Below are 11,061 nucleotides of genomic sequence, written 5' to 3' on the forward strand. Positions count from 1 at the left end.
AACTCACAGAGATCCGCCTGCCTCTGCCTCCCGAGTGCTGGGATTAAAGGCGTGCGCCACCACCGCCCGGCTTCCAGCATCACTTTAAACTGAAACTTAAGGACATGTCCCATGAATGTTTATTCTATGAAATAATGAGCTGGGATTAGAATATGGGTTGTCCCTCTTCACGATGACTAGTTCAGCGGTGGCATGGGGGTGACACTGTGAGCTGTTGAAGCTACAACGGTGCCTTTCAGAAAAATACAGAAGCCTACTAATTTTAGTGTTTATAAACATTGGTGATGATCTAATGAGAAGAACTTTCACTTTTCTTCTCTTTTACTGTAAGATACAATTAAAGTATTTTTAAGGTAGCACATAAGGGAATGAGTTTCACTGTGGCATCTTCATAGACAGGCTCAGGATGCGTTTTATTTTGTTCTCCTCCCAGACTCTAATCTCCGTGTCTCCAGCTTTCTTGCCCTAGTTAGTTCCCTTCTACTGTTTTCCAGCTACAGATATTTTATTACTCTATTTCCTCCCCAAAATCTCTTCTTCTTCTCTTATGAATCCCCCCTTTGCTAGCTTTATGACCTACGAACACACACATACACACACACTTAGATTCTTTGCATCAGTGTCGGGGATAAGGGAGGGTGAGTTTGACCTGGTTGGTATCTCCACTTTCTCTGCTAAGGTCACTGGGTACTGATATCATTAGATTAGGACCTCATCTACATAAGCTTGTTTAACCCAAAGGTCCTGTGAGCATTCACATTGGAGGTTAGAGCTTCAACATGATTTTTGGGGAGAACACAATTGTTACATCCAAAATTTAGATCATAAATTTGTTCTTGGTGTGCTATATAATTTTTATTTGAGTCCAGATATTGTGAGTTTTATTTTATTGGGTTCTGGAAAGTATATTACTATAAATATTAATCTTGTTCCCCTACCTAGAATGTAGTTATTTGGAAATGGTTTGATCTTTTTGAAATTCATGTTAAGACCTGTTTTATTTTAGAAGTACTTTTGCTTTGTTATCTGTAATAGGGAGAGGGTCTGCTTTTGGTCCCAGCCACCCCTCTATCTTAACCCCTGAAATAAGCTCACAGAAATTGTATTAATTAAATTACTGACTGGCCCATTATCTCTAGCCTCTTATTGGCTAACTCTCACATATTAGTTTAACCCATCTCCATTAATGTGTATCACCACTTGACTGTGGCTTACCAGTATGAGTCTAACCAGCAACCGCCTAGGGCAGGAAAACCATGGCGTCTGCCTGACTCTGCTCTTCCTCCCAGAATTCTGTTCTGTCTTCCCCGCCTACCTAAATTTCACCCTATCAACTAGGCCATGACAGTTTCTTTAATAACCAATGAAAGCAACACAAATATAGAAGGGCCTCCTACACCAGTTATCGAAGCAATCCCCTGCTGTACACCCTGCATGGCATCACCGCAATTCTAAGGTTTGGTCTTCTGGCTGGGGGAAGCTTTCTGACCACATGTGAGCTTCAAGAGTGGTTCTGTTTATTTCGGGTGATGTGTTCTCTAGTTTGTGGTACTTTCCTCATACATGCCCTGACTTACCCTGGGTTGGGGATCCAAGGAGGATTTTCTGTATAGTTGGGGACATTTTCTCTGTGGCCTTCTCTCTGCTACAGTTCTCTGTCTGTGGACTCCATTCGATGTGGACTCCCACTGTCTCATCAGTTAGGAAAATCACAGGGCTCCATCTGGGTCCCTCCTGCCTGTGTTGGTGCCTGGAAGCACACCAGCAACAAAATGGCCAACATAGAGTCAGCCCAAGTCTGTTCCTAAAGTCCCAGGGTTCACTGGTGCTAACTGATGATCATTGTCTGAAAACTATTTTAACAAAGTTTTTTTCCTCCCTATTTAAAACTGTTTCGTTATGATTCTTACCCACTTGACCATGAAAATTTCTTTAAAATCAAAGAATACAGTTGATTTTGTTTCCTTCAGCTTTAGCGTACTTGTGAGTCTTCTAGTATTGAATTAAATGATTCTGATGATAAACTTATTATTTATAAGAAAGGGGATACTGTTGTTTGAAGATATTGGATGATCTATTTCTGACAGTTATTCATAATAGTTAAATATTGATAAAAGAGCTAGCTGAGTGATGGTATTAGCTTCATATTAGATACATGTTAACACACAGTGCTTCCTAACATACTTGGTATGTATGCTTTCATCTGCCAGCCTTGAGATGTTTTCACCTATTAGAGTTGCCTATTCCTTTGTGTTCATAGTCTTACATGCACATGGAAATCAGAAGATGACTGTCAATCATCCTGACTCTGACACCAGTTACTTACAGATTGTAGCTTCTTCTGAAAAGGCCTGAATAAAATTTCTAACTCTTTATTTTTGATCTTTAGTATTCCTTGTGGCTTTATTACTAGAGGAATTCTTTACAGAGAAAGCACAATAAAAATTTAAAACCACATCTTTGGAGATGAATTTCTTTTCTTTTACTAAAGTTTCTAGAATGCCACTAGGAAATCCCTGCAATATGAACTTTCATTTTTTTAGTATTAACTGGATAAAGCAAAAGCATCCCACCGAGGCCATCCTGAGATTAAGCTCACATGCCATCATGAACCCAAGAGACTATGATGCTCAGCATTTGTGTCCACACTTAAGAATACAGTTTCTTCTCACGTGAAGGAGGTGGCAAACAAAATTAGTTTTCTTTTGACATGCTATAGATTATTATTATTATTTTTTTGTTTCACAGTATCCCAAGATTCCAAAACCTTAAAAGTGGATGAAGAAACAGAACACACCATGAGAGTTACATGGAAACCAGCACCAGGGAAAGTTGTGAACTACCGTGTTGTGTATCGCCCTCAAGGGGGAGGAAGACAAATGGTCGCTAAGGTGCCACCCACAGTCACTTCAACAGTGCTAAAGAGACTCCAACCCCAGACCACATACGACGTCACGGTTCTCCCGATGTATAAGACAGGAGAAGGAAAGCTTAGGCAAGGATCAGGGACAACAGGTATACAACAATAATAATACGAATCATGCCTTTGGGGGAGAAAGTATGCTGCCTTTCAAAAAGAAGGCTAGAATGTATCGATTTCATCTGTAAACATTTCAAATTGAATCTGGGGTGGGGGTGGGGTCTGTAGCTGAGTTGTCGAGTATTTGCCCAACAGGAGTGAGACCCTGGATCCAAGCTCCAGCACCATGCATGCAAACACTTTCAATTTGTAATAAATTAAGTTGTATTTATTAGGGGGCATGTCTAATTAGTGCATTATTTGCTTTGCAAATCTAGTTCCTGGTAAAATGATTCTACCGGCTAACATATTAATCTAAGACTCACCTGGATGGCGAGACTTGTTTAGGCCGCTCTGGCAACACTCCGTTTCACAGGGCTTTTAGCGACCCTGACATCTTGTGCTAATGGACTTGACTCTCTATACAGTCATAGTTTTGTGGGTGTGAATAAAAAACACTTAAGCCTATCTTATTGGTAATCTTTTTAAAAAAAACCTTTTTCATTTTACAGCTTCTCGGTTTAAATCACCAAGAAACCTCAAAACTTCTGACCCGACAATGTCAAGTTTCCGCGTGACTTGGGAGCCGGCCCCCGGGGAAGTGAAAGGTTACAAAGTCACATTCCACCCCACAGGGGATGACAGAAGACTAGGGGAATTGGTCCTTGGACCATATGACAACACAGTTGTCTTGGAGGAGCTTAGGTAGGAATGAACTGTATTTGTGCTTAAAGATTATATCACTTATATAAATGAGCAGGTTTGGCACAAAGAACCTCCTCTTATCTGTTTTCAGAAACAAGCAAAGAATTAAGATTAAACAAATAGTTTGTATTTTCAAAGAATTTTTGTTATTAAGCGATCAGGGATAACTTTTAAAAAAAAGGAATCCCTGGATTTTAACATGTCCTTATCACATAATTTTCTTACAATTGCAGCCGTGTGGAAATGTGTGGCCAGGTAACCCATTCTGAGACTCCCAGTGTGGGTGTCCCTGTAGTGAAGCACACTGGAGCTCAAAGGCCAGAGTCTGAGCTTGTTGCCAGCTGGCAAAACAGCCTTGGGTTGATTCAAGGTCTAGTTTCAGACAGTGAGCTGGGAAACAGAGGAGTGTGAGTTTGAACAGCAGCACTCCACATCCATCCAGTCGTACCGACCTGCTACTGGAAGTTCCTCTTAGAAACTTCCTCTGTTCGAGTGTGCATTCAATAACATTAAACCTGTTAATGCTTGCTGTTCATGATCACTTGTGTAGATAGGATGAAAGTTGGTGATGTCACTGTTTGACGCTCCCCAGTGCTTAGCATCCTGGGTTACCTTGCAGACATCAAACATTTCAATCTCCTTAAGCCTCTGAGATTCACTCAGAGGCAACAGAAGAAAGGCAGCTCCTTCCTCTCCTTTCTGAGGCACATCGGGGGAATGCTGCCTCTGGCAGCAAAGCCAGTCCAGAAATGGTGCTGTGAATCCCCGGAGCTCCCTGGAATGCTGGGTGGCTGCTTCCCTGTGAGTCAGGCTGGAATGAGATGGCAGCTATTTTTCTTCTTTCACAATACTGAACATTTTAAGTTCCTGTGGGTGAAAGTTTGTTAGTGAAGGCGGATATCTTTAACAAGTTGGAAACTGCTTTCCTGAACCCATGGTCCATACCCACTGTGCACATCCCTGTTCCAGGGCAGGCACCACCTATAGAGTCAATGTCTTTGGGATGTTTGACGGAGGAGAAAGTTTGCCACTTGTTGGGCAAGAGATGACAACCCTTTCTGATACAACCGTGACACCATTTTTATCCTCTGGTAAGAAACTGAGTTATATTTCTATAGGAAATAGTATTGTGAAACTATCTCATATGTGAGTGTTAGGTTATTAAACAATGAAAAGTAATTATAATTTTTCACTACAATATATTTAAATAATTCACATACTATTTTATGTTTGAATGAACTGCTTCAAGATACCCAGCTGAGTCTATTTTTGGCTTTTTCTTTCAGTTTTGCATTAATTAAATACCGTTATTTAAAAGTGGGTTTTATTCAGTGTGACAGCAGTAGTTACATTTTCTAATTTTTCTTTTTAGTTATACAATTTTTTTTGGTATAACGATTATATATTTTTACTTCAGTGGCTTATTTGGGCTGAGAAAGAAGGTTTTACATATGAAAAAGTGGGCAATCAATGACTTACAAGCAAAATGGTAGCCAAACCCTTTAGACATTCTGCCCCTTGCCATAAATACAGGTTTGATGTGAACCAAGACAGCATTTAATAGAATTGAAGTTGAGAGGAAGAGGTAGAGTTTACTTCTAAACTTTTAAAAAGTCATTTGCTAACACGAGTCAGTCTTAGCACTGCTAGAGATGTTAAAGGTGTAGGTCCTAGGAACACTGTTTGGGAGGCTTCCGTCTTGGGAAAGGTATGACATGCATGGCTCTGTGTAGTTGGTAGTGTGATGGGCATTACCTAAGTTTCTTTCCGTTTAAAATTGAGATAAAGATGATCTGATAACATTGCAATGAATGGGGAAGTTTAGAGCTGGGGATTCAAGCTTCTAGAAAAAAGAGGATTTAAAGTTAGACGTAGCGGGAAGAAAGTCACATTTTGATATTTTGCATTGTTTCATTGTTTCTCTTATGATGACATTAACTGGCTTATATTTTTATTTTGTAGCTTGTCACTGAGGATATTGGGATTATTTTCTCTTCCCAAACACCTTCGCTTTGTATCTGTGTTTGTCTGTCCCACAGCCCTCGATTCGTGTATTTCTTTGCATATTTTTCCTAATTGTCTTCCTCCTTCCTCAATTCTTTGAATGTGCAAACTTTGCTGTCTGAATTTATCTACAGTAGATGGAAAAGTTAAACAGATATCAGCAAAACAAAAGAACAGTATGTTAGATTTTCAAAGCATGTTTTTACTTCATAAAGTTCTGATTTCAAGAGTCATGTGTCTAATCCTTATAACTTGTAATAGTTACCTGGTATCTTAATTATTATAAGGGATATTTTTGGCTCACTTAAACCATTTATGGTTTATACATTTAATCAGTTCATCTTATATTTATTTGCTAATATCTTAAATAGTGAAGAATGCAATATCTTACCTTATATAGAATCCAAATCTTATTCAAATTGTTTGTATTTATTGTTAGACAGCTATGCATTCTCATTTATTATTTTAGGTATTGATTGTGTCAGCCTTTCAAACTGACTGACCATCATGGTTTAATTAAAATCTCTAGGTTCTATGATCATGGTCAGGAAATAGAGTCAAAGATGATTTGCCACTGAAAGAATCTTTGGGGAAATTGGTTCTTGTAACTTATTTGAGGTTAATAAATTAAGCTTACCTGGTATGTTGAACTAGACAACTTGGGTGGCAGCAGCTGCAAAGGGAGCGACCTGCCAACTAGGTGTTCCTTACCGTCCTGTCTCACGATTGCTGTGTCAGGGATGGAGTGCCTCACCAGAGCGGAAGCAGACATTGTCTTGCTGGTGGATGGGTCATGGAGTATCGGCCGCGCAAATTTTAGAACCGTGAGAAGCTTCATTTCTCGTATTGTGGAAATCTTTGAAATTGGTCCCAAGCGAGTCCAAATTGGTAGGTTTCCGACCACACTGAAGATCTTTGACAACTTAACTGCGATCTTTAATCCATCCTAACATCCATGGTGTCATTTTAGCTCTCGCTCAGTACAGTGGAGACCCCAGAACAGAGTGGCAGTTAAATGCCCACAGAGACAAGAAGAGTTTATTACAGGCTGTGGCGAACTTACCGTACAAAGGAGGAAACACCCTCACGGGTAAGTCAGGACACTTTGCTGCAGATTTGGCACGTGCTTTTGGTCAGGCAGAGAGTTGAGAAATAATGTGACTGGCTGTCTTCTAAAAATCCCCCTAGGCATGGCTTTGAATTTCATTCGCCAACAGAGCTTCAAGACCCAAGCTGGCATGAGGCCTCGCGCTCGCAAAATTGGAGTTCTCATTACCGATGGGAAATCACAAGACGACGTGGAGGCTCCATCAAAGAAACTCAAGGATGAAGGAGTGGAACTGTTTGCTATTGGTAAGACCTGGAGAAGATAGTGATGCCCTGGGTGGCAGATGGGCTGAGGACATTTTTGTAGTTAAAATATTATTGGATTACCATAGTCACTCAAACCAACAAGGTGGTAGAATTCTTGACACTTTCGAACAAAAGTCTCGCGAGAGAGGAGTTGAAATAAATTAACAAAGGGGGAAAAAGCTAATACTTACTTTGAAATTTCAGCTCTAGTTTTGGAGTGATCAAGACCTTGCTACATCTGAGAAGAATAAGATTCTACAAGGGATTTATTTGCCTACAGAGGCCTCTGTGGGCACTTGGCACTCATCTGCATGTACCCCTGTACAGACTCAGTGGTGGAGCACTTACAAAAAGAAGAGGCCTGAAGTATTTGCCTCATTCCATCACCATGTCCTGGAAGGTGCTTTCAATTTGTAATTAACTGTTTTCCAAGGTATTAAGAACGCTGATGAAGCTGAGCTAAAGATGATCGCCACGGATCCAGATGACATCCACGCATACAATGTGGCCGATTTTGAGTCATTATCCAAGATTGTGGACGACCTCACCATCAACTTGTGTAACAGCGTCAAGGGCCCTGGTAAGCTTAGCCAGGTGCTGCTCTGTCTGGGTGGGGACCTCACTCTGAAACGCTCCGCAGTGTTAGAGGCTTTTGCTTCCTGGCTGCCAGGAGCATCCCCAGAGTTGTGGTGAGTAGATATGACATACAATTTAGGTTACCTGCATCTGGCACACAGTGGACAATCGAAGGCTTTTAGGAAATTAATTATGAAATTTTTGTCCTTGTTAGTGAAAATTCCTTCCTTTTTATATAGAAAGATTTTGGTAAAATTGTTCGTCATTTATTTTTCTTGGTTCTAGGAAAGTTAGTATGAGTTTAACCTTACAGAAATAGTAGAAACCATTCTAGACTTTTGTAGAATTGTCTTTACTGGTGCCAAATGTCTTCTTGGGGGGAACTTCCTAGTTAAGAATCTCTATTTTAGTTCATTTGTAAATGATATTTTTTGGGGGGTGGGGCGGAATCAAACTAGAAAATGGCTTAGTGTATTTAAGGATTTATTTAGGCCATATGGCTCAGCAAATGCACAAAAGTGGGAGAAGAGAATTAAGGAGAGGTAAGAGACGCCCTTTCTGGTTCGGATCTGTTCTGTAGTGACGCAGTTTCTTGTTAGTGCTATGTCATGCAGATGGCGACGACAAAGATTTGGATTGCTAAGTAATGTTTGGTAGCCTCTTCCAGCTTCCTAAGACATAGGCCTGGGAGAAGCATCCTATGCCTGCTTTCTTTTCTTCAATTGTAGACTGTCAGATCTGCTGCTCTACACTGATAACCCCTGGATGTGAAGAGAAGTTACAGTCCTAAACTTGAGACTTTTAGAAATAGTGCAATCCTTCTTTACTGGCAGAGACATAGATACCGAGAAGTTACTCAGTTGGGGTCAAATGCCTAGGGATGTTGTTGTGGGCATTTGAATGAGGTAACCATGGAAAGGGATTAGGGGTTAGAAACAAAATTTCAGAACTGGGTTTGTAGTGACAGGAGAGGGCCCAGATAGATAGGACATTGAAAGAACCAACACTTGAAGGGCTTTGCAAAAATAACAACACACAAATCCATGCTCCTTAGACTATGAGGATGTCTCTGTTAGACATGTGAATTGTGTGCAGACAGTCTGTCATTAACTTGCAATGGTTTCAGAGAAGTAGGGTGGTTCAGTAAACAGAGTGGCAGAAATGCTTCACAATATTTGGGTCCTTGGTTACACTCACATTTTATTTTTCATGTTCCTTCTTGAACTTCTGTCTCCAAACTTTTAAAGATTTTCTCTTTTGGATTTTGAACAACAGTCTGACCTTTTCCCTGGAGAAATAGACCAGCTGGGCAGCCAGAATTTGTAGGCTTCTGGCTTTGGGTTAGCTGAGAGAAATGTCTTTTTTTATTCAATTGGAGTGAACTCTGAGTGGGGATGAAAACATCTTTTATCTTTATTTATTTATTTTTTTAATCAACCAAGTAATAGTTGCATTCATTGAAGTTTCCCAGACAGTAAAACTACTTGATAATTTTGCAAGCTTGACTTTGACCCAAGTAGACATGCTCACCCAGTTTGGGCTCACAAAGAATCCCAGAAGAGTTTATAAGAAAGTGATTTGTCATGGTCATGGACTCATAGGAGTGACTCCTTTCTCTTTAAATTATTTGCAACGTATTTGCTATTGTCTACAATGTATTTGTCATGTCCATTTTTATTGTTATTTTATAGACACTGTTATTTACTCTTATCTACCCACAGACTGGCTATTTTAAAATGGTTATTTCTATATTTAAAAATATCAATACGTGCTTATTTTCATTCTTTCTTTAGTAAAAAATAATTAGATTTTCTTATTGCCTATTTAGACCTAAACACATAAGAAACTTAACATAGACAGCAACTAGTGTTATCTTCATAGAATATAACATGCCTAGGAATAGTAATGGGGTAGTGATCTTGGTCTAACCTCAGACAATGGAAAAGTTGAATTGATTGGTCTTTTCCTCTGATTATGCGAATGGGTTGAGAGGGGAAATGGTGCCCGAGATGACTCAGAGGTCTTGGGTCGAGGTGACATTTTGACTAGTGGTTTCATGAAGAACAGGAGGTCGTGTTTAAAGAGCTCTAGTTTGAACCTTCTGAGATGAAGGAACCTTTTGACCATTTGTTCAGAAAGGTCAATGAGCAATAGGCCTCTATATAGATTCATTACCCTATTCCCATGTGAAGGAAAGGCTGTAAAAACTTCTATGTAGATCAGTGCTGTTTCAATCTAATTTCCTACTTCACCCCCTTGCTACAGAAATGAAAGAGTGTGTACACTTTATCTCCACACATAGGTGACTTGGAAGCACCATCTAACTTAGTTATTTCGGAGAGGACTCACCGTTCCTTTAGAGTGAGCTGGACACCCCCTTCTGACAGTGTGGACAGATACAAGGTGGAATATTACCCCGTTTCTGGAGGGAAACGCCAGGAGGTGAGTAGATGACTCGTAAGCCCTCCTTCCTCATGCTGAGATTGGGTGCTTCTCATTAGAACTCAGAGGAAAACGTTGGGTGAGAAACAATAGATGAATGGAGAATGGTCCTCTATGTTCCTCTCAAGGCACTGCTCTTTGAACTTCATGAAAGGGAAATAGCTTTTTAAAAAAATGTTCCTAATGCTCAGAATATCAATATGATTTTTTTCAAACAAGTTAATTGATTCATAAGTTTGAATTAGATGCATAAAGTTGACAAGTGAATCTTATTAAGGATGAGGATTTATTAGTTTTACAAATACGGCAATGAAAGCTGGGAAAAATTATGTTATCACCTCCTGAGTAAATTGGGAGCATGGGGACCTTGGGAGAGGCCTAAAGGGGAAGGGAGAGGCAGGGAGGGGAGCAGAGGAAAATGTAGAGCTCAACAAAAATCAATAAAAATGTCAAAAAATAAATTATGTTATCACACCTGAGAACTTTCTGCAATCTAGTAATTTCTCAAAATAAAGGACGAAGCCTTGTGAGATGCCTTCTAAACTTACTTCAGACAGCTGCTTGGAGGTCTGGCTTGAAGAATGGAGTTGACTGTTCCTCCATTTATTCTCCCCTCCAGTTTTATGTGAGTCGACTGGAAACCAGCACAGTGCTGAAAGACCTGAAGCCTGAGACTGAATACGTGGTGAACGTGTACTCTGTGGTTGAGGATGAATACAGCGAGCCTCTGAAGGGCACAGAGAAAACCCGTAAGTCCCAGGGGGAGCAGCAACAAGGATATAACCCCATTGTTTCTTTTCCAAGACAAAGAGAGAGGTCATGGCACATGGGAAATTTTGCCAGCCTTTGACAAACTCACTGTGTTCCAGTCATTGATGTCAACTCACATCTTAAGTATGTTCGTTCTTTCTTTCTTTCTTTCTTTCTTTCTTTCTTTCTTTCTTTCTTTCTTTCTTTCTTTC

At 40.0% G+C, this 11,061-nt stretch overlaps 1 protein-coding gene across 1 annotated transcript in view; it reads left to right on the forward strand.

Annotated features, from left to right (window-relative positions):
- Nucleotides 1–11,061, forward strand: part of Col12a1 (collagen type XII alpha 1 chain) — a 109,353-nt gene that overhangs the window by 35,876 nt on the left and 62,416 nt on the right. Inside the window, exons 15-23 of the mRNA XM_013346412.2 lie at nt 2,749–3,015; nt 3,532–3,724; nt 4,694–4,815; nt 6,467–6,616; nt 6,699–6,818; nt 6,917–7,081; nt 7,515–7,661; nt 9,960–10,099; nt 10,719–10,848. Of these exons, the coding sequence (XP_013201866.1) occupies nt 2,749–3,015; nt 3,532–3,724; nt 4,694–4,815; nt 6,467–6,616; nt 6,699–6,818; nt 6,917–7,081; nt 7,515–7,661; nt 9,960–10,099; nt 10,719–10,848 (1,434 nt within the window). The remainder of the gene's footprint in view (nt 1–2,748; nt 3,016–3,531; nt 3,725–4,693; nt 4,816–6,466; nt 6,617–6,698; nt 6,819–6,916; nt 7,082–7,514; nt 7,662–9,959; nt 10,100–10,718; nt 10,849–11,061) is intronic.

The sequence above is a fragment of the Microtus ochrogaster genome, chromosome 5, assembly GCF_000317375.1.
Source record: "Microtus ochrogaster isolate Prairie Vole_2 chromosome 5, MicOch1.0, whole genome shotgun sequence".
In the NCBI taxonomy this organism is placed as follows: domain Eukaryota; kingdom Metazoa; phylum Chordata; class Mammalia; order Rodentia; family Cricetidae; genus Microtus; species Microtus ochrogaster.